This window comes from Octopus sinensis, linkage group LG27 (genome assembly GCF_006345805.1).
Source record: "Octopus sinensis linkage group LG27, ASM634580v1, whole genome shotgun sequence".
NCBI lineage: Eukaryota > Metazoa > Mollusca > Cephalopoda > Octopoda > Octopodidae > Octopus > Octopus sinensis.
Genome location: NC_043023.1, coordinates 9,001,231 through 9,026,157, shown reverse-complemented (window position 1 = coordinate 9,026,157; position 24,927 = coordinate 9,001,231). Strand labels below are relative to the sequence as shown.

Below are 24,927 nucleotides of genomic sequence, written 5' to 3'. Positions count from 1 at the left end.
AACACTAAAATAAGTGTTGTTTGGGAACAAAGATATCAAAGAAACCACAAATTTCAACCACATTTACCCTAAGTATAACCGTATCAACAAATAATTCAATAAGTAACAGCGTGAATTCTTTTCAATCATACAAATATTATAATCTCTACCGTCTTCCGTAGTATGATATGAAAGTAAAGCCTTAATGACCACAATAGGGCAATCAGTCGATATATAGGAGGATAAGACACCAACTTCCACAGCATACCTCGAGACAGGTGTGATCGGACTGAAAGTTCTCATAGAGTGAGAGAGTCCGGAAGTGAATAGTATTAAATTTACATCTAATATAGGATAAAAGTTTCGAAAAAATGTTATCAATGGCCAGCACGTTAAAAAAATGCCTTTAAAGGTTAAATTTACAAACAACTTATAAACAAGGACAAAAGAAAAAAATCCAATGCTAAATATGCCGAAATATTACTTAATCGTCAATAACCATATAATTTATCACTATAAGCTCGCGTCTCGAAAGCAAGCCGATAGAATTTTCGAAAACAAATTTCGTTATTATCGGATCGATCCCCATTTCTGAGTTAATTCATTTAGAATTTTCTCTTCATTAGTGATAAGAGATTTCTCTAACAGAATTTTCAGTCCGTTCACACGTGTCTCGGGGTATGATGCAGAATTTCTATTTTGGATATATTTGGGGTACTTAAGTGTGCTCATGACTTAGTGTTTACTTCTTCCATAGGCACAAGTAAGAATCTCATTTATTTTCTTATCGTATTTATCGCTGATGACGAGAAAATTCTAAATGAATTAACTCAGAAATGGGGATCGATCCGATAATAACGAAATCTTTTAAGAAATTTCTATCAGCTTACTTTCGAGACGCGTGCTTATAGTGATAAATTATATGGTTATTGAGGATTAAGTCTATTTCGGCATATTTAACATTGAATTCTTTTTCTTTTGCCCTTGTTTATAAGTTGTGTATGTATATATATATATATATATATATATATATATTCATATAATTATACATATATATATATATATATATATATATATATATATATATATATATATATATATATATATATATATATATATATATATATATATATATATATTTCATGCTTGTGTGTCAATTTTTCTTGCTGACCTTAAGTCATTTTATCGCTACCTCTTTATTTATTTATAAATAAATTTAAATATTTTCCCCTCCGTTGAAATGCAAATCTCTTTATAACACGGAATTCCAACTATAAATTTTGTTGCATTTAAACCGTTCTTTAAATGCACTTCTTTTAAAACTAATGATAGAGTATTATGATTTCGTTAGTCTTAATATTAACATTGATATTCATGAAATCTACGTCCCATGGAAATTTAAATTGAACTTGATGAAAATTTTGAATGTTGCAGCATAAATTCCAATTTCTGTTTGTTTAACCGTGAAAAGAGCTATAAAGAATCAATTAGGATTAGGAAGGTAATAACTTTTCCATATGAACAAGAAGAAATATATGTGAATTTATATATGACTAAATGAAGAGGTAGGGAAAAAGATTTAAGCTCAGGAACACAGATACACACACAAATATGAATTATATACATATATATTTATATATATTTCTACACAGAAACACACTCTAGAGGGAATAAAGGGGCTACCCAATACACTGCAAGTGGCGCTGCCACCGACGAGATTTACTCTTGTCCGCTTCTCCAACGGTAAACACGAGGATTGTTTTCAGTTTTGCATGCTTTAATGACAATGTCCGACATATGGGCGAATGAGCGTAGGTGCAAGGTGGCCACGGAAAACAATTTGGTGTTGATGAATCAGGTGAGATGCGTTCTCTTCGATTCTAAGCAGATATTTGCGGCGTTTAGGAAACACTACGTGCATCAGTTTTTTGGGGTTAGTGGTCCATTGACAATGAAGCTCTTAACCGTCTACGTGGACGGCTTGCGGCAACACTCGAATGAAACTACGCAGTTCTACAAATGGTGGAAAATTGTTGCGGTATTCGAGATGCCGGGTTAGATGTCGCCATGGCTTGAGGATCAGCCTTACGCAGTTTAAAATGATTTGCCATAAATAGCAGTGAGTGCAATGGCAGATGTCTACAACAAAGGGAAGAAGAATGAGATGATTGTTAGCCCTGATAAAAGGTGGGGGTCACGGCAATGTTGAGAAAGAACTCGAAAAAAATGTATTTGATAATAATTTGAGACCTGTAATTAGGCTAAATACCGAAGATTCCATATCAAAATCATCTAAGCACAACAGGTTCCTGCTTGCACAGTACATCACAGACAGAATGAGTAACAAATGCGTTTCCAATGAAATCCTAATTTTGTGTTAGTCAAATGCCAACTGTTGGCGCCTGCACTGAAGGAAGCCGGATTCGGTCCTGTTTCCAGAGGCTGGATCGCAGTAACCTACAACAAATTTTGCTTGTTGGAACCATTCAAATCAACTGGAACTAAGAAGACCTGGCGAACAGGCTATAATCAGAGAGGTAGTGTGGTGGCGAATACAGAACGGTTGAAGAGAGAGAGATAATACGATCAAACTCTCATCGAAGCCTTAATATTCCATTTAAAATGACGGTGAGGGTGGAGTGAGAGAGAAATCCACACCACCCAAGTAAATGTAGTGATAAGTGGGGGAATACTAAACTGCATCTGTAAGCTGAGTCATACCGAGGAAGATGGAGTACTTGTAGTCGTAGTTTTGACCTAACTTTCTTTACAACATCTGACATAATGGCATGGACGATCCTAAAATTACTTCAGTAGTTTATGACTGGGAGTCACATAAGTTTCAGCTTCGTCAGTCAACAAAGTTGGCCTCAGAAGCAGGTATTCCTCAGTCAGTAGCGGTCACTTATTATCCATCATCTAGAAGACAGTGAAAAACCTGGGGAAGGTGTTTAAATTTAACCGGAGTGACATATAATCTAATTGTGAAAGCAACAAGGATTCTGAAAGGTGACTATCTACAGTGGACATGTAATGTCTGCCGGTAATTTTAAGACCTTGAGTTAAAAATAGAGCATCCGCCATGGATCATTTCGCAGTTCTCCGTCCATGACATTTCAATATCCTCATTGAAGAGAAGTAAGCGATTTCCTGTGAAAAATCCTGAGCAACGTAGTCCTGAATGGAAAATACAATTTGAAGCACTTCATAAGCAGCCTCAGAGAAATCTTGGTTGTCTGTGATTAGATGTCGCGTTAGCGAGGCTTTCGGTACGAGGGCAATACATCACGGAATTGGAGTGCGGTAGAGAATTTCTTGTCTTTACAGGTATGTGATGAAAAACCTGATTTGGGTAGCACCACAACACCTCACTGTGACAAGTGGCAAGAAATGTTTAGAAAGATACTGAAAAAGAAAGGTGTGTATGTCTTCCAACTTTCATACTAATAGAGAGTCTTAGCTTTTCTTTTGTTTGTCATCTAACCTTATGGTTACTCTTATTTTACGAGAGTGACAGAAGCTTCTGCGCACTCTTACATCCTCACGTGGGACGTATAGTTTATTTATATCTGCCTCTGGGAGATGCATGTAGTGTATTGTGAGAGAATTGCTTTGTTTTGATTCGATGATATACATCTCATTCGTGGATCATTTTATGGTATCAAAGCTGCAGCCTAGAGGACTTATATATAAGGTATTCATTGCATCAGTCTTTTCTTCAAATGGAAATAGGTTTTTGTGGTGGCGGCTCATAAGAATGCGGTGTAACGCGAGAAATCATATCAGCACATTCAATAATAGAAGAGACTAGCCATAACAGTTTTAATATATCGACGGAATTAAATGCAGGAAGATGAGGGAAAAAAATGCGGTGTTTGGGAATTTCATGAAGGAGATGACCATAATGATGTTCAAAGAATATGAGTTTGTTTTAAAACTTAAAATTAAATACACAGTATTTTACGTAGGATATGGGCGGATCCCATTAGCGCTACCTTTTGAGTTGCTGCCATTTTGGGTTTCCTAGTATCTGAGATAGTTATGATTCAGGCCTTTTGCTATAATTCCTCGGGCAACTATGACAACAGGCATTGTTTTACTTCCACATTTTGATAATTTCTATTTCAAGATCTTTACACTTGCTCAGTTTTGTAGGTTTTGACAGATACTTTTATGTCGATTGGGACAGTTTTAAATGACGAGGCATGGTTTTTTCCTGTAGTTTTTCTATATAATGCCTGGTCTATTCGCATCTATCTTTCTGTCACTTTTAATGGCAAAGTTCTAGAGGATAAAATGCGATCATCTTCAAGAGCTGGAGTGTGTTCGTGTCCCCACAGATTGTATCATGTGGCACGTCTATGTTTTTGCAAATTAACCAGTGAATATGATGTGCTGCTAAATCATGCCTGTTGAGATATTCTGTATGCACAAGAAGACTGCACATGGAAACAGCATGATCAATGGTTTCATTTTGTTGTTTACATACAAGACATGCTGGGTGACTGCCGTTCTTTAATATGGTAGTTTCTTGTAGGTAGAACTTGATCTTCAGCTGCTATATTAAATCCGTCTGTGTCTGATTTTAAGCTAGAAAACACTAACCATTGATGGGTAATGGCTTTATCCACATCGGTACTATTAGCTCTCTTTGGGTTTTTGCCATTGAGATGTTTTCTTTGACATTTATCTGTAAGAATATCTAAGTCAGATTCTTTGCATGTACTTTCATTCGCTTAGCTTCTTTTTATCTTGTTTCTAGCACGTCTATCTCTGGGATTTGTTGTATTTGGAATTCACTTTTATATTCCTTTGCATGTTTTGTTACTTTATATGACACTTTCTTGTTTCCGTGCTTTGAGACAAGTTTTAACATCCAGTCATGAGAGTTGTTTTGGTAGGTGTTTCGGTCAATCGTTAATTCCATTGTTAATTCCAATTGTAAATGTTACGGCCACCCTCTTTTCTTGGCAGGTAAAATCGTTCTACATCTGCTTTAGGGTGGTGCATTCTATGCATTGTCAACAATTTTCGTATTTTTCTGTTAAGATTACATATTTCAATAATTGACCAGTTAATGATATTGAAACTGTAAGCCACGACTTGTACAGCATAGGTACTGATCACTTCGATCCTGTTTCTTGCATTCAGCTCTGTCTTGAATATTGCTTTTACCCTGCGATAATAATCCATTCGGATCCTTTCCCTCATCACTGAATATTTGATCATGTCCACTTCAAATACCGATAAGTACATGTATCTCTCCGCTGGTTCTAATTCCTTTATGACATTCTGCCGGATGTTTCTGTCGTTTTTTCCTTTGATAAATGTCGCTTTTGCTCATTTATCGAGGTAAAACGATAACGTGATATCATCAAAGAATTGTTTAGTATCTCCCGCCCAAGACGAAACATAAAAGGACTATATATTTATCCACACGTTTCAGGCATAAATATACATATGACTATATACGCACATTTCACAATATACCAAAAAGTGATGTAGAACACAAAGACTTATGTAAACGCACATCGTCACACACAAACACGCTCAACTCACACACACTCACATACATATATATAGAGAGAGAAATAATGTGAGTTAGAGAAGGGCAAAAGAAGGTTAAGAAAGAAAGATGGAAAGATATTAAATTTGAGGAAATATATACTCAGGAATATAGTATAAACAAGACTGTTCAACTTACAAACGCCATAATCTCGGAAGATTTGCAAACGATCCATTTTCAATTTTCACGATTGCATTACGGGATAGATATCTGAAAGATAATTCATGAAGAAAAAACATAGAAGTGATTAGTCATATATTTCAAAGATTATGTCCAATGAATTCGCTGCAGAAATAGAAGAAAAATAAGTAGAAGTGAGACAATTTGGTGAAGACGATTATGAAAATGATAAGTGAAGATTATGAAGATAATAATGAAGATGTATGGCATTGTGTTTAGTGATGATGAAAGCGATAATTATTATGATGAGGGCATTGATGGTGATAGATTTGGTAGTGATGAATTTGTTTCGGTCTGATGGCATTGCATCTCTGGTTTAAGATTATGACTGATAAGGATGATGATGATGGTGATCATGACGATGATCATGATGACGATAATGGTGACGACGACTACGAGGACGCAGACTATGATTATGATGACAATATTTACTGATGATGCTCTTCATATTTGGAATGATGATGAGGAGGAGGATGACGCTGATATACAAAGTTGAAACTATAACAAAAGAGAAGGATGAGAATAGGAATAACATTAACGACGAGCAGTTATTGATAAATGAGTTAAAAGGGTAAAGAAGACTAAACTAGAACTGGAGACATGTATCTACCTATCTATCTATCTATCTATCCATCTATCTATCTCTCAATCTATCTATCTATGTACCTACCTATCTATCTTTCACTTTATCAATATATCTATCAATCGCCAGACAGATACGTAAACACATACACACATACACCAATATATATATATATATATGTATATATTTGTTTGTGTCTATATATCTATATGTGTGTGTGTGTGTGTGTGTGTGTGTGTGTGTGTGTGTGTGTGTGTGTATGTAACACGTTCATACACGTACTTCTTTCAGTAATTTGACAATGTCCACGCTAGAGCCTTAATTCGAACGAATCGAGATCAGCATTTATTTGTTGAAAGACTAGCACTTATTCTCTCGGTATCTTTTGCCGAAACACTAAGTTACAGGGTGTGTAACACCAACATTGGTTATTAGGTGATCTTGAGGGAACACAAATATATACATAAATCTGTCTATATTCGTGTGTCTGTGCTTGTACTAGCACTAACCACTTTCCAACACCCAGACCACAAAACATCATCTACACACCCATACACAATCGTCCGCACACCCACACACTACAGACGCACACAGCTACGCACGCATACATCCACACACACCATAGTCATTAGCCCCTCTCCACACACACACACATACTTACACATTCTTACATACACAACCGCACGCACACCATTGCTTTGGGATCTCCAGTTGTTTATTATCTCCCGGACTCTCTATCTCTCCCGTCAAAGCTATGTTTTTCCTAACCAGTTGCCATGCTTGATCCCTAAATCGACAAGATTCTTAATCACTTTTTGTTCATGTTCTCCTTTCTCTTTCTGTTGAGGAGCATAGGCTCGAAAGTAAAAGAATTTCTCTTTTTCCCGAGCGTTGAATCTAACACCTGTTTTCGACTTTTAGTTTCCCGTAAATTTAATCTACCGACACGCAAACACACACAGACAGACACACACAAACACACACATACACACACAATCTATATATTAAAAGGATGTGTGTTATAATACTATTCCGCAACCATACCAACAAACCAACATACCTGTATCCTCTGCTACGCCACGGTTACCATTATGGTTTCGACCCCTGGTCACTACCCTTTAATCCGGCGGTGTCAACAACACTAAAATAAGTGTTGTTTGGGAACAAAGATATCAAAGAAACCACAAATTTCAACCACATTTACCCTATGTATAACCGTATCAACAAATAATTCAATAAGTAACAGCGTGAATTCTTTTCAATCATACAAATATTATAATCTCTACCGTCTTCCGTAGTATGATATGAAAGTAAAACCTTAATGACCACAATAGGGCAATCAGTCGATATATCGGAGGATAAGACACCAACTTCCACAGCATACCTCGAGACAGGTGTGATCGGACCGAAAGTTCTCATAGAGTGAGAGAGTCCGGAAGTGAATAGTATTAAATTTACGTCTAATATAGGATAAAACTTTCGAAAAATGTTATCAATGGCCAGCACGTTAAAAAAATGCCTTTAAAGGTTAAATTTACAAACAACTTATAAACAAGGACAAAAGAAAAAGAATCCAATGCTAAATATGCCGAAATATTACTTAATCGTCAATAACCATATGATTTATCACTATAAGCTCGCGTCTCGAAAGCAAGCCGATAGAATTTTCGAAAACAAATTTCGTTATTATCGGATCGATCCCCATTTCTGAGTTAATTCATTTAGAATTTTCTCTTCATTAGTGATAAGAGAATTCTCTAACAGAATTTTCAGTCCGTTCACACGTGTCTCGGGGTATGATGCAGAATTTCTATTTTGGATATATTTGGGGTACTTAAGTGTGCTCATGACTTAGTGTTTACTTCTTTCATAGGCACAAGTAAGAATCTCATTTATTTTCTTATCGTATTTATCGCTGATGACGAGAAAATTCTAAATGAATTAACTCAGAAATGGGGATCGATCCGATAATAACGAAATCTTTTAAGAAATTTCTATCAGCTTACTTTCGAGACGCGTGCTTATAGTGATAAATTATATGGTTATTGAGGATTAAGTCTATTTCGGCATATTTAACATTGAATTCTTTTTCTTTTGCCCTTGTTTATAAGTTGTGTATGTATATATATATATATATATATATATATATATATATTCATATAATTATACATATATATATATATATATATATATATATATATATATATATATATATATATTATATATATATATATATATATATATATATATATATATATATATATATATATATATATATATATATATATATTCATATATACATATATATATATATATATATATATATATATATATATATTCATATAATTATATATATATATATATATATATATATATATATATTTCACTTTTGTGTTTAAACTTTTTCTTGCTGACCTTAAGTCATTTTATCGCTACCTCTTTATTTATTTATAAATAAATTTAGATATTTTCCCCTCCGTTGAAATGCAAATCTCTTTATAACACGGAATTCCAACTATAAATTTTGTTGCATTTAAACCGTTCTTTAAATGCACTTGGTTAAACTAATGATTGAGTATTATGATTTCGTTAGTCTTAATATTAACATTGATATTCATGAAATCTACGTCCCATGGAAATTTAAATTGAACTTGATGAAAATTTTGAATGTTGCAGCATAAATTCCAATTTCTGTTTGTTTAACCGTGAAAAGAGCTATAAAGAATCAATTAGGATTAGGAAGGTAATAACTTTTCCATATGAACAAGAAGAAATATATGTGAATTTATATATGACTAAATGAAGAGGTAGGGAAAAAGACTTAAGCTCAGGAACACAGATACACACACAAATATGAATTATATACATATAAATTTATATATATTTCTACACAGAAACACACTCTAGAAGGAATAAAGGGGCTACCCAATACACTGCAAGTGGCGCTGCCACCGACGAGATTGACTCTTGTCCGCTTCTCCAACGGTAAACACGAGGATTGTTTTCAGTTTTGCATGCTTTAATGACAATGTCCGACATATGGGCGAATGAGCGTAGGTGCAAGGTGGCCACGGAAAACAATTTGGTGTTGATGAATCAGGTGAGATGCGTTCTCTTCGATTCTAAGCAGATATTTGCGGCGTTTAGGAAACACTACGTGCATCAGTTTTTTGGGGTTAGTGGTCCATTGACAATGAAGCTCTTAACCGTCTACGTGGATGGCTTGCGGCAACACTCGAATGAAACTACGCAGTTCTACAAATGGTGGAAAATTGTTGCGGTATTCGAGATGCCGGTTTAGATGTCGCCATAGCTTGAGGATCAGCCTTACGCAGTTTAAAATGATTTGCCATAAATAGCAGTGAGTGCAATGGCAGATGTCTACAACAAAGGGAAGAAGAATGAGATGATTGTTAGCCCTGATAAAAGGTGGGGGTCACGGCAATGTTGAGAAAGAACTCGAAAAAAATGTATTTGATAATAATTTGAGACCTGTAATTAGGCTAAATACCGAAGATTCCATATCAAAATCATCTAAGCACAACAGGTTCCTGCTTGCACAGTACATCACAGACAGAATGAGTAACAAATGCGTTTCCAATGAAATCCTAATTTTGTGTTAGTCAAATGCCAACTGTTGGCGCCTGCACTGAAGGAAGCCGGATTCGGTCCTGTTTCCAGAGGCTGGATCGCAGTAACCTACAACAAATTTTGCTTGTTGGAACCATTCAAATCAACTGGAACTAAGAAGACCTGGCGAACAGGCTATAATCAGAGAGGTAGTGTGGTGGCGAATACAGAACGGTTGAAGAGAGAGAGATAATACGATCAAACTCTCATCGAAGCCTTAATATTCCATTTAAAATGACGGTGAGGGTGGAGTGAGAGAGAAATCCACACCACCCAAGTAAATGTAGTGATAAGTGGGGGAATACTAAACTGCATCTGTAAGCTGAGTCATACCGAGGAAGATGGAGTACTTGTAGTCGTAGTTTTGACCTAACTTTCTTTACAACATCTGACATAATGGCATGGACGATCCTAAAATTACTTCAGTAGTTTATGACTGGGAGTCACATAAGTTTCAGCTTCGTCAGTCAACAAAGTTGGCCTCAGAAGCAGGTATTCCTCAGTCAGTAGCGGTCACTTATTATCCATCATCTAGAAGACAGTGAAAAACCTGGGGAAGGTGTTTAAATTTAACCGGAGTGACATATAATCTAATTGTGAAAGCAACAAGGATTCTGAAAGGTGACTATCTACAGTGGACATGTAATGTCTCCCGGTAATTTTAAGACCTTGAGTTAAAAATAGAGCATCCGCCATGGATCATTTCGCAGTTCTCCGTCCATGACATTTCAATATCCTCATTGAAGAGAAGTAAGCGATTTCCTGTGAAAAAGCCTGAGCAACGTAGTCCTGAGTGAAAAATAAAATTTGAAGCACTTCATAAGCAGCCTCAGAGAAATCTTGGTTGTCTGTGATTAGATGTCGCGTTAGCGAGGCTTTCGGTACGAGGGCAATACATCACGGAATTGGAGTGCGGTGGAGAATTTCTTGTCTTTACAGGTATGTGATGAAAAACCTGATTTGGGTAGCACCACAACACCTCACTGTGACAAGTGGCAAGAAATGTTTAGAAAGATACTGAAAAAGAAAGGTGTGTATGTCTTCCAACTTTCATACTAATAGAGCGTCTTTGCTTTTCTTTTGTTTGTCATCTAACCTTATGGTTACTCTTATTTTACGAGAGTGACAGAAGCTTCTGCGCACTCTTACATCCTCACGTGGGACGTACAGTTTATTTATATCTGCCTCTGGGAGATGCATGTAGTGTATTGTGAGAGAATTGCTTTGTTTTGATTCGATGATATACATCTCATTCGTGGATCATTTTATGGTATCAAAGCTGCAGCCTAGACGACCTATATATAAGGTATTCATTGCATCAGTCTTTTCTTCAAATGGAAATAGATTTTTGTGGTGGCGGCTCATAAGAATGCGGTGTGACGCGAGAAATCATATCAGCACATTCAATAATAGAAGAGACTAGCCATAACAGTTTTAATATATCGACGGAATTAAATGCAGGAAGATGAGGGAAAAAAATGCGGTGTTTGGGAATTTCATGAAGGAGATGACCATAATGATGTTCAAAGAATATGAGTTTGTTTTAAAACTTAAAATTAAATACACAGTATTTTACGTAGGATATGGGCGGATCCCATTAGCGCTACCTTTTGAGTTGCTGCCATTTTGGGTTTCCTAGTATCTGAGATAGTTATGATTCAGGCCTTTTGCTATAATTCCTCGGGCAACTATGACAACAGGCATTGTTTTACTTCCACATTTTGATAATTTCTATTTCAAGATCTTTACACTTGCTCAGTTTTGTAGGTTTTGACAGATACTTTTATGTCGATTGGGACAGTTTTAAATGACGAGGCATGGTTTTTTCCTGTAGTTTTTCTATATAATGCCTGGTCTATTCGCATCTATCTTTCTGTCACTTTTAATGGCAAAGTTCTAGAGGATAAAATGCGATCATCTTCAAGAGCTGGAGTGTGTTCGTGTCCCCACAGATTGTATCATGTGGCACGTCTATGTTTTTGCAAATTAACCAGTGAATATGATGTGCTACTCAATCATGCCTGTTGAGATATTCTGTATGCACATGGAAACAGCATGATCAATGGTTTCATTTTGTTGTTTACATACAAGACATGCTGGGTGACTGCCGTTCTTTAATATGGTAGTTTCTTGTAGGTAGAACTTGATCTTCAGCTGCTATATTAAATCCGTCTGTGTCTGATTTTAAGCTAGAAAACACTAACCATTGATGGGTAATGGCTTTATCTACATCGGTACTATTAGCTCACTTTGGGTATTTGCCATTGAGATGTTTTCTTTGTCATTTATCTGTAAGAATATCTAAGTCAGATTCTTTGCATGTACTTTCATTCGCTTAGCTTCTTTTTATCTTGTTTCTAGCACGTCTATCTCTGGGATTTGTTGTATTTGGAATTCACTTTTATATTCCTTTGCATGTTTTGTTACTTTATATGACACTTTCTTGTTTCCGTGCTTTGAGACAAGTTTTAACATCCAGTCATGAGAGTTGTTTTGGTAGGTGTTTCGGTCAATCGTTAATTCCATTGTTAATTCCAATTGTAAATGTTACGGCCACCCTCTTTTCTTGGCAGGTAAAATCGTTCTACATCTGCTTTAGGGTGGTGCATTCTATGCATTGTCAACAATTTTCGTATTTTTCTGTTAAGATTACATATTTCAATAATTGACCAGTTAATGATATTGAAACTGTAAGCCACGACTTGTACAGCATAGGTACTGATCACTTCGATCCTGTTTCTTGCATTCAGCTCTGTCTTGAATATTGCTTTTACCCTGCGATAATAATCCATTCGGATCCTTTCCCTCATCACTGAATATTTGATCATGTCCACTTCAAATACCGATAAGTACATGTATCTCTCCGCTGGTTCTAATTCCTTTATGACATTCTGCCGGATGTTTCTGTCGTTTTTTCCTTTGATAAATGTCGCTTTTGCTCATTTATCGAGGTAAAACGATAACGTGATATCATCAAAGAATTGTTTAGTATCTCCCGCCCAAGACGAAACATTAAAGTTAGAGAAGGGCAAAAGAAGGTTAAGAAAGAAAGATGGAAAGATATTAAATTTGAGGAAATATATACTCAGGAATATAGTATAAACAAGACTGGTTCAACTTACAAATATTTTAAGCTGGGAAGATTTGCAAACGATCCATTTTCAATTTTCACGATTGCATTATCGGATAGATCTCTGAAAGATAATTCATGAAGAAAAAACATAGAAGTGATTAGTCATATATTTCAAATATTATGTCCAATGAATTCGCTGCTGAAATAGAAGAAAAATAAGTAGAAGTGAGACAATTTGGTGAAGACGATTATGAAAATGATAAGTGAAGATTATGAAGATAATAATGAAGATGTATGGCATTGTGTTAAGTGATGATGAAAGCGGTAATTATTATGATGAGGGCATTGACGGTGACGGATTTGGTAGTGATGAGGTTGTTTCGGTCTGATGGCATTGCATCTGTGGTTTAAGATTATGACTGATAAGGATGATGATGATGGTGATCATGACGATGATCATGATGACGATAATGGTGACGACGACTACGAGGACGCAGACTATGATTATGATGACAATATTTACTGATGATGCTCTTCATATTTGGAATGATGATGAGGAGGAGGATGACGCTGATATACAAAGTTGAAACTATAACAAAAGAGAAGGATGAGAATAGGAATAAAATTAACGACGAGCAGTTATTGATAAATGAGATAAAAAGGGCAAAGAAGACTAAACTAGAACTGGAGACATGTATCTACCTATCTATCTATCTATCCATCTATCTATCTCTCAATCTATCTATCTATGTACCTACCTATCTATCTTTCACTTTATCAATATATCTATCAATCGCCAGACAGATACGTAAACACATACACACATACACCAATATATATATATATATATATGTATATATTTGTTTGTGTCTATATATCTATATGTGTGTGTGTGTGTGTGTGTGTGTGTGTGTATGTAACACGTTCATACACGTACTTCTTTCAGTAATTTGACAATGTCCACGCTAGAGCCTTAATTCGAACGAATCGAGATCAGCATTTATTTGTTGAAAGACTAGCACTTATTCTCTCGGTATCTTTTGCCGAAACACTAAGTTACAGGGTGTGTAACACCAACATTGGTTATTAGGTGATCTTGAGGGAACACAAATATATACATAAATCTGTCTATATTCGTGTGTCTGTGCTTGTACTAGCACTAACCACTTTCCAACACCCAGACCACAAAACATCATCTACACACCCATACACAATCGTCCGCACACCCACACACTACAGACGCACACAGCTACGCACGCATACATCCACACACACCATAGTCATTAGCCCCTCTCAACACACACACACATACTTACACATTCTTACATACACAACCGCACGCACACCATTGCTTTGGGATCTCCAGTTGTTTATTATCTCCCGGACTCTCTATCTCTCCCGTCAAGCTATGTTTTTCCTAACCAGTTGCCATGCTTGATCCCTAAATCGACAAGATTCTTAATCACTTTTTGTTCATGTTCTCCTTTCTCTTTCTGTTGAGGAGCATAGGCTCGAAAGTAAAAGAATTTCTCTTTTTCCCGAGCGTTGAATCTAACACCTGTTTTCGACTTTTAGTTTCCCGTAAATTTAATCTACCGACACGCAAACACACACAGACAGACACACACAAACACACACACACACACAATCTATATATTAAAAGGATGTGTGTTATAATACTATTCCGCAACCATGCCAACAAACCAACATACCTGTATCCTCTGCTACGCCACGGTTACCATTATGGTTTCGACACCTGGTCACTACCCTTTAATCCGGCGGTGTCAACAACACTAAAATAAGTGTTGTTTGGGAACAAAGATATCAAAGAAACCACAAATTTCAACCACATTTACCCTATGTATAACCGTATCAACAAATAATTCAATAAGTAACAGCGTGAATTCTTTTCAATCATACAAATATTATAATCTCTACCGTCTTCCGTAGTATGATATGAAAGTAAAACCTTAATGACCACAATAGGGCAATCAGTCGATATATCGGAGGATAAGACACCAACTTCCACAGCATACCTCGAGACAGGTGTGATCGGACCGAAAGTTCTCATAGAGTGAGAGAGTCCGGAAGTGAATAGTATTAAATTTACGTCTAATATAGGATAAAACTTTCGAAAAATGTTATCAATGGCCAGCACGTTAAAAAAATGCCTTTAAAGGTTAAATTTACAAACAACTTATAAACAAGGACAAAAGAAAAAGAATCCAATGCTAAATATGCCGAAATATTACTTAATCGTCAATAACCATATAATTTATCACTATAAGCTCGCGTCTCGAAAGCAAGCCGATAGAATTTTCGAAAACAAATTTCGTTATTATCGGATCGATCCCCATTTCTGAGTTAATTCATTTAGAATTTTCTCTTCATTAGTGATAAGAGAATTCTCTAACAGAATTTTCAGTCCGTTCACACGTGTCTCGGGGTATGATGCAGAATTTCTATTTTGGATATATTTGGGGTACTTAAGTGTGCTCATGACTTAGTGTTTACTTCTTTCATAGGCACAAGTAAGAATCTCATTTATTTTCTTATCGTATTTATCGCTGATGACGAGAAAATTCTAAATGAATTAACTCAGAAATGGGGATCGATCCGATAATAACGAAATCTTTTAAGAAATTTCTATCAGCTTACTTTCGAGACGCGTGCTTATAGTGATAAATTATATGGTTATTGAGGATTAAGTCTATTTCGGCATATTTAACATTGAATTCTTTTTCTTTTGCCCTTGTTTATAAGTTGTGTATGTGTATATATATATATATATATATATATATATATATTCATATAATTATACATATATATATATATATATATATATATATATATATATATATATATATTATATAATATATATTATATATATATATAATATATATATATATTTCATGCTTGTGTGTCAATTTTTCTTGCTGACCTTAAGTCATTTTATCGCTACCTCTTTATTTATTTATAAATAAATTTAGATATTTTCTCCTCCGTTGAAATGCAAAACTCTTTATAACACGGAATTCCAACTATAAATTTTGTTGCATTTAAACCGTTCTTTAAATGCACTTGGTTTAAACTAATGATAGAGTATTATGATTTCGTTAGTCTTAATATTAACATTGATATTCATGAAATCTACGTCCCATGGAAATTTAAATTGAACTTGATTAAAATTTTGAATGTTGCAGCATAAATTCCAATTTCTGCTTGTTTAACCGTGAAAAGAGCTATAAAGAATCAATTAGGATTAGGAAGGTAATAACTTTTCCATATGAACAAGAAGAAATATATGTGAATTTATATATGACTAAATGAAGAGGTAGGGAAAAAGATTTAAGCTCAGGAACACAGATACACACACACACACAATATGAATTATATACATATATATTTATATATATTTCTACACAGAAACACACTCTAGAGGGAATAAAGGGGCTACCAAATACACTGCAAGTGGCGCTGCCACCGACGAGATTGACTCTTGTCCGCTTCTCCAACGGTAAACACGAGGATTGTTTTCAGTTTTGCATGCTTTAATGACAATGTCCGACATATGGGCGAATGAGCGTAGGTGCAAGGTGGCCACGGAAAACAATTTGGTGTTGATGAATCAGGTGAGATGCGTTCTCTTCGATTCTAAGCAGATATTTGCGGCGTTTAGGAAACACTACGTGCATCAGTTTTTGGGGTTAGTGGTCCATTGACAATGAAGCTCTTAACCGTCTACGTGGATGGCTTGCGGCAACACTCGAATGAAACTACGCAGTTCTACAAATGGTGGAAAATTGTTGCGGTATTCGAGATGCCGGGTTAGATGTCGCCATAGCTTGAGGATCAGCCTTACGCAGTTTAAAATGATTTGCCATAAATAGCAGTGAGTGCAATGGCAGATGTCTACAACAAAGGGAAGAAGAATGAGATGATTGTTAGCCCTGATAAAAGGTGGGGGTCACGGCAATGTTGAGAAAGAACTCGAAAAAAATGTATTTGATAATAATTTGAGACCTGTAATTAGGCTAAATACCGAAGATTCCATATCAAAATCATCTAAGCACAACAGGTTCCTGCTTGCACAGTACATCACAGACAGAATGAGTAACAAATGCGTTTCCAATGAAATCCTAATTTTGTGTTAGTCAAATGCCAACTGTTGGCGCCTGCACTGAAGGAAGCCGGATTCGGTCCTGTTTCCAGAGGCTGGATCGCAGTAACCTACAACAAATTTTGCTTGTTGGAACCATTCAAATCAACTGGAACTAAGAAGACCTGGCGAACAGGCTATAATCAGAGAGGTAGTGTGGTGGCGAATACAGAACGGTTGAAGAGAGAGAGATAATACGATCAAACTCTCATCGAAGCCTTAATATTCCATTTAAAATGACGGTGAGGGTGGAGTGAGAGAGAAATCCACACCACCCAAGTAAATGTAGTGATAAGTGGGGGAATACTAAACTGCATCTGTAAGCTGAGTCATACCGAGGAAGATGGAGTACTTGTAGTCGTAGTTTTGACCTAACTTTCTTTACAACATCTGACATAATGGCATGGACGATCCTAAAATTACTTCAGTAGTTTATGACTGGGAGTCACATAAGTTTCAGCTTCGTCAGTCAACAAAGTTGGCCTCAGAAGCAGGTATTCCTCAGTCAGTAGCGGTCACTTATTATCCATCATCTAGAAGACAGTGAAAAACCTGGGGAAGGTGTTTAAATTTAACCGGAGTGACATATAATCTAATTGTGAAAGCAACAAGGATTCTGAAAGGTGACTATCTACAGTGGACATGTAATGTCTCCCGGTAATTTTAAGACCTTGAGTTAAAAATAGAGCATCCGCCATGGATCATTTGGCAGTTCTCCGTCCATGACATTTCAATATCCTCATTGAAGAGAAGGAAACGATTTCCTGTGAAAAAGCCTGAGCAACGTAGTCCTGAGTGAAAAATAAAATTTGAAGCACTTCATAAGCAGCCTCAAAGAAATCTTGGTTGTCTGTGATTAGATGTCGCGTTAGCGAGGCTTTCGGTACGAGGGCAATACATCACGGAATTGGAGTGCGGTGGAGAATTTCTTGTCTTTACAGGTATGTGATGAAAAACCTGATTTGGGTAGCACCACAACACCTCACTGTGACAAGTGGCAAGAAATGTTTAGAAAGATACTGAAAAAGAAAGGTGTGTATGTCTTCTAACTTTCATACTAATAGAGAGTCTTTGCTTTTCTTTTGTTTGTCATCTAACCTTATGGTTACTCTTATTTTACGAGAGTGGCAGAAGCTTCTGCGCACTCTTACATCCTCACGTGGGACGTACAGTTTATTTATATCTGCCTCTGGGAGATGCATGTAGTGTATTGTAAGAGAATTGCTTTGTTTTGATTCGATGATATACATCTCATTCGTGGATCATTTTATGGTATCAAAGCTGCAGCCTAGACGACCTATATATAAGGTATTCATTGCATCAGTCTTTTCTTCAAATGGAAATAGGTTTTTTGTGGTGGCGGCTCATAAGAATGCGGTGTGACGCGAGAAATCATATCAGCACATTCAATAATAGAAGAGACTAGCCATAACAGTTTTAATATATCGACGGAATTAAATGCAGGAAGATGAGGAAAAAAAATGCGGTGTTTGGGAATTTCATGAAGGAGATGACCATAATGATGTTCAAAGAATATGAGTTTGTTTTAAAACTTAAAATTAAATACACAGTATTTTACGTAGGATATGGGCGGATCCCATTAGCGCTACCTTTTGAGTTGCTGCCATTTTGGGTTTCCTAGTATCTGAGATAGTTATGATTCAGGCCTTTTGCTATAATTCCTCGGGCAACTATGACAACAGGCATTGTTTTACTTCCACATTTTGATAATTTCTATTTCAAGATCTTTACACTTGCTCAGTTTTGTAGGTTTTGACAGATACTTTTATGTCGATTGGGACAGTTTTAAATGACGAGGCATGGTTTTTTCCTGTAGTTTTTCTATATAATGCCTGGTCTATTCGCATCTATCTTTCTGTCACTTTTAATGGCAAAGTTCTAGAGGATAAAATGCGATCATCTTCAAGAGCTGGAGTGTGTTCGTGTCCCCACAGATTGCATCATGTGGCACGTCTATGTTTTTGCAAATTAACCAGTGAATATGATGTGCTGCTCAATCATGCCTGTTGAGATATTCTGTATGCACATGAAGACTGCACATGGAAACAGCATGATCAATGGTTTCATTTTGTTGTTTACATACAAGACATGCTGGGTGACTGCCGTTCTTTAATATGGTAGTTTCTTGTAGGTAGAACTTGATCTTCAGCTGCTATATTAAATCCGTCTGTGTCTGATTTTAAGCTAGAAAACACTAACCATTGATGGGTAATGGCTTTATCTACATCGGTACTATTAGCTCTCTTTGGGTATTTGCCATTGAGATGTTTTCTTTGTCATTTATCTGTAAGAATATCTAAGTCAGATTCTTTGCATGTACTTTCATTCGCTTAGCTTCTTTTTATCTTGTTTCTAGCACGTCTATCTCTGGGATTTGTTGTATTTGGAATTCACTTTTATATTCCTTTGCATGTTTTGTTACTTTATATGACACTTTCTTGTTTCCGTGCTTTGAGACAAGTTTTAACATCCAGTCATGAGAGTTGTTTTGGTAGGTGTTTCGGTCAATCGTTAATTCCATTGTTAATTCCAATTGTAAATGTTACGGCCACCCTCTTTTCTTGGCAGGTAAAATCGTTCTACATCTGCTTTAGGGTGGTGCATTCTATGCATTGTCAACAATTTTCGTATTTTTCTGTTAAGATTACATATTTCAATAATTGACCAGTTAATGATATTGAAACTGTAAGCCACGACTTTGTACAGCATAGGTACTGATCACTTCGATCCTGTTTCTTGCATTCAGCTCTGTCTTGAATATTGCTTTTACCCTGCGATAATAATCCATTCGGATCCTTTCCCTCATCACTGAATATTTGATCATGTCCACTTCAAATACCGATAAGTACATGTATCTCTCCGCTGGTTTCTAATTCCTTTATGACATTCTGCCGGATGTTTCTGTCGTTTTTCCTTTGATAAATGTCGTTTTGCTCATTTATCGAGTAAAACGAGTAACGTGATATCAATCAAAGAATTGTTTAGTATCTCCCGCCCAAGACGAAACATTAAAGTTAGAGAAGGGCAAAAGAAGGTTAAGAAAGAAAGATGGAAAGATATTAAATTTGAGGAAATATATACTCAGGAATATATAATAAACAATACTGGTTCAACTTACAAATATTCTAAGCTGGGAAGATTTGCAAACGATCCATTTTCAATTTTCACGATTGCATTATCGGATAGATCTCTGAAAGATAATTCATGAAGAAAAAAACATAGAGTGATTAGTCATATATTTCAAATTTATTGTCCAATGAATTAGCTGCTGAAATAGAAGAAAAATAAGTAGAAGTGAGACATTTTGGTGAAGACGATTATGAAAATGATAAGTGAAGATTATGAAGATAATGATGAAGATGTATGGCATTGTTTTAGTGATGATGAAACGATAATTATTATGATGAGGGCATTGACGGTGACGGATTTGGTAGTTGATGAAGGTTGTTCGGTCTGATGGCATTGCATTGTGGTTTAAGATTATGACTGATAAGGATGATGATGATTGGTGATCAACGACATGATCATGGTAACGATAATGGTGACGACCACTACGAGGCGCAGATGATGATTTGATGACAATATTTACTGATGATGCTCTTGATATTTGGAATGATGATGAGGAGGAGGATGACGCTGATATACACGTACCCCAAACTATAACAAAAGAGAAGGATGAAATAGGAATACATTAACGACGAGCAGTTTATTGATAAAATGAGTTAAAAGGGTAAAGAAGACTAAACTAGAACTGGAGACATGTATCTACCTATCTATCTATCTATCTATCCATCTATCTATCTCTCAAATCTATCCTATGAATCTACTCTATATATCTATCCATGAATCTATCTATCTATCTATCTATCTTTCTATCTATCTGTCTATTTATCTGTCTATATATCTGTCTATCCATCCATCTATCTATCTATCCATCCATCTATCTATCTGTCTATCATTTTATCGTATATTTATCAATCGCCATACGCATCAAGTAAAAAATAGTAAACACATACCCCATATACCAATATGTATAAGTATATATTTGTGTGTGTGTGTATATATATATATATATATGTGTGTGGTGTGTGTGTGTGTGTGTGGTGTGTGTGTGTGTGTGTGTGTATGTAACATCTATCTATCTATCTATTCTATCTATCTGTCTATTATCTGTCTATATATCTGTCTATCCATCAATCTATCTATCTATCCATCCATCTATCTATCTGTCTCAGTTTATCGATATATCTATCAATCGCCAGACAGATAGGTAAACACATACACACATATACCAATATGTATAAGTATATTTGTGTGTGTGTGATATTATATATATATATAGTGTGGGGGTGTGTGTGTGTGTGGGTGTGTGGTGTGGTGTGTATGTAACACGTTTACCCATGTACTTTTTTCAGTAATTTCACAATGGCCATGCTAGATCTTTATTCGAACCAATCGAGCCCAGCATTTATTTTTTGAAAGACTAGCACTTACTCTCTCTGTGTCCTTTGCTGAACCACAACTTACAGTGTGTGTAACACCACATTGGTTATTGGGTGATCTTGAGGGAACACAAATATATACATAAATCTGTATATATTTGTGGTCTGTGCTTGTGCTAGCACTAGCACTAACCACTTTCCAACACCAAGACCACAAAATATCATCTACACACCCCATACACAGTCATCCGCACACCCACACACTACAGACGCACACAGCTACGCACGAATACATCCACACATCATAGTCATTAGCCCCTCTCAACACACACACACACTTACTCATTCTTACATACACAACGCACGAGTACTGTTGCTTTGGGATCTCCAGTTGTTTATTATCTCTCCGAAGCTCTATCTCTACCGTCAAGCTATGCTTTTCCTAACTAGTAGCCCTGCTTGATCCCTAAATCGACAAGATTTTTAATCACTTTTTGTTCATGTTCTCCTTTCTCTTTCTGTTGAGGAGCATAGGCTCGAATGTAAAGAATTTCTCAATTCCCGAGCGTTGAATCTAACACCTGTTTTCGACTTTATTTTCCCGTAAATTTAATCTACCGACACACAAACTCGCAAACACACACACACATCTCTATATTAAAAGGATGTGTGTTATAATACTATTCCACAACCATAGCAACAATCCAACATACCTGTATCATCAGCAACCAACGGTTACCATTATGGTTTCGAAACCTGGTCACTGCCCTTCAATCCGGCGGTGGTGAACAGCACTAAAATAAGTGTTGTTGGGAACAAAGAAATCAAAGAAACTCATAAATTTCAATCACATTTACCCTACGTATAACCGTATCAATAAATAAATTCAATAAGTAAATTACAACTCCTGAATACGTAACTAAGCAGCGTGAAATCTTTTAAATCATACAAAAATTATAATCTCTACCGTCTTCCGTAGTATGATATGAATATAAAACATTAATAAGTACAATATTTCAATCAGTCAATATATAGCAGCATTAAACATTATACTTAATAAAAACTACACAAAGGAACATATAGTCCAACGTATATTGTATCGGTATTAATAGTAAACTGCAGTAATTAATTTAAATGCTAATTGCAACCAATATTAAGTCCATATAAATAATATTCCACCAGTCTTCCATGGATTCCACTATAATGAAAGTTAAAACTTTATATAAATCTCTCCAAAATAATATTAAGTTACCATGTATGTTTTTGAGTGGGGGTCTATGTCTGTGTGTTTGCTTGTTATTAAATACATACCTAGTATTCAATTATAAAATGTTCAGTTTGAAAACAAATGATGATTGATGATGATGATGATGATGAATGATGATGATGATATGATGATGATGATGATGATGATGGGGGTGGTGATGATGATGATGATGATGATGATGATGATGATGATATAAATGTAAAAATTGGAATAAGAGAGGAAGATAAGAAGGACGGTGATGATAAGTCGATGTTGATAAATACGAAGAGAGAAAGAGAAAGGAAACTGTTATATATATACCCGAATTATATGAAGTTGGTTGGTGTAATGGTAATGGCCAAGTTAAGGAGTCTATTAAAAATGAAAAAGCCCCTGTTTAAGACAGTATTTATTTGTTAACGTTATTTCCATTGCTTTCTAGAACTTCATTCCATCTGTAAACAAGATAATAAATGCCACACTTGTAAAATTGTTTAAGTTTTGATGCGAAATATGAATTCAACTCATTTTCAATCTCTTGATGTCAAACTGAGACCATTCAAATGGTTCTGTTGTCCACGAAACAAGGGATAAATTGAAGGAGCAAGGTCTGGAGAATAGGGAATATAAGCAATATTTCCCAACCAAGCTCTCCCAAGAGTATCTGCATTCAAACGTTGAGATTAGTAGTGTCTGTTACCTAACTGCGTAATGGACCTTTTCCACTATACCCCCAACATGATCTTCCTTTGATGAAGACCTTGTGTTGGTTGTTGAACAATGTTCCTCCTCAACTGATCCACGATCGACGGGCGTTTAACGTTATGGTTAAGGATCCAGCTCTCATCACCTGTAACAAGCCTTCCTAAAAATCGTTATTAAGGTGGCGTGAAAGCAACACGTTGTTGCGGATTCTCTGGAGACAGTTTGAAAGGGGCCCATTTCCTATCCATTGAACCCTTTCTGATCCTTTGATCTTTTTCAGTTCGTGCAGAAAATTTGTATGGGCTACGTTAAACAGTTCTACAAGTTCTCTAGAATTAGCGGTTGGATCTTCTATGATAACAACTTTTTCAACTCTGCGGAATCAAATTGTTTTGAACTACACTATTTTGGCCTGTCTTTCAAACTCAATCCCCACTTCTGAAGCGAGAAACCTATTCTCTGCAAATTCTTTCACACCACCACATTCTCTCCATAAAACTTCCTTAGGATACAGGCAAAACACCAATTACAAACATCAACTTAGTGCGAACACAACCGACCAGATAATGTTCTGTGGGACAGTGAACAAAAATCATGCAGTGTTGCATAGGTCAACTACCCTGCAGATGTAAATGTACAATCGAAAGTCCAGGAAAAAGAGAAAATTTATTGCAAATTAATGCGGCACTCTTTTACCTTTACTATGAATTTTCATTTGTACCTATCATCATAAGTGCACTAGATTATATATCAACAAATTTACACTAAAACCTAGAAATACTCGGTTTCACGGAAGAAGAGAATATAGAACTAACGTGGATATCCAAATCCAGTATATATTCCCGATATGAAATTTTATGTGAATAGAAGCACACACTTGGGTGTATGCATCGAGAGTTCAAACAACACACAAACTCAACCACACATCTACAAACGCCGGGACTTCATTTCACTTAAAATGTCTTGTCACTTTGTTAGAACCGGCTTGAAATCTCCCAAGAACTCTAACATAAAGAAAAGTCATACGTGCATACATACATACATAACACGAAGCGACCAGTCGGATGTTCTGAACTGTAAGAGGAGGTCCTTATTACGGTCGTGGAATGCATGTGTAAGCGAATAGCAAAGAATATCGAAAACAGTGTGGGAGTAGGAACATCACCTTTTCAGTCGGAATTTCGTGAGACAATTTTGTTTAATACAACCCGGTACAACCGCTTAGACATGGAAATTAGATATAAGGCAATATGTACAAAAAACAGTCTACTTGACTTCATAGCTAGAAATATATCGACTTCCTTTACTACACTGTAACATGGTGTTTAACGATGTGAAATCAA

General features: G+C 36.0%; 1 protein-coding gene across 1 annotated transcript in view; it reads right to left on the bottom strand.

Moving 5' to 3' along the window:
* LOC115225512 (insulin-like growth factor-binding protein complex acid labile subunit) overlaps positions 1 to 21,624 on the bottom strand; it is a 72,722-nt gene extending 51,098 nt beyond the window's left edge. Inside the window, exons 1-4 of the mRNA XM_029796466.2 lie at positions 21,590 to 21,624; positions 20,310 to 20,381; positions 13,061 to 13,132; positions 5,684 to 5,755 (exon numbers count right to left, since the gene is read on the bottom strand). Of these exons, the coding sequence (XP_029652326.2) occupies positions 5,684 to 5,755; positions 13,061 to 13,132; positions 20,310 to 20,381; positions 21,590 to 21,624 (251 nt within the window). The remainder of the gene's footprint in view (positions 1 to 5,683; positions 5,756 to 13,060; positions 13,133 to 20,309; positions 20,382 to 21,589) is intronic.
* Between the last annotated feature and the right edge of the window lie 3,303 nt (positions 21,625 to 24,927).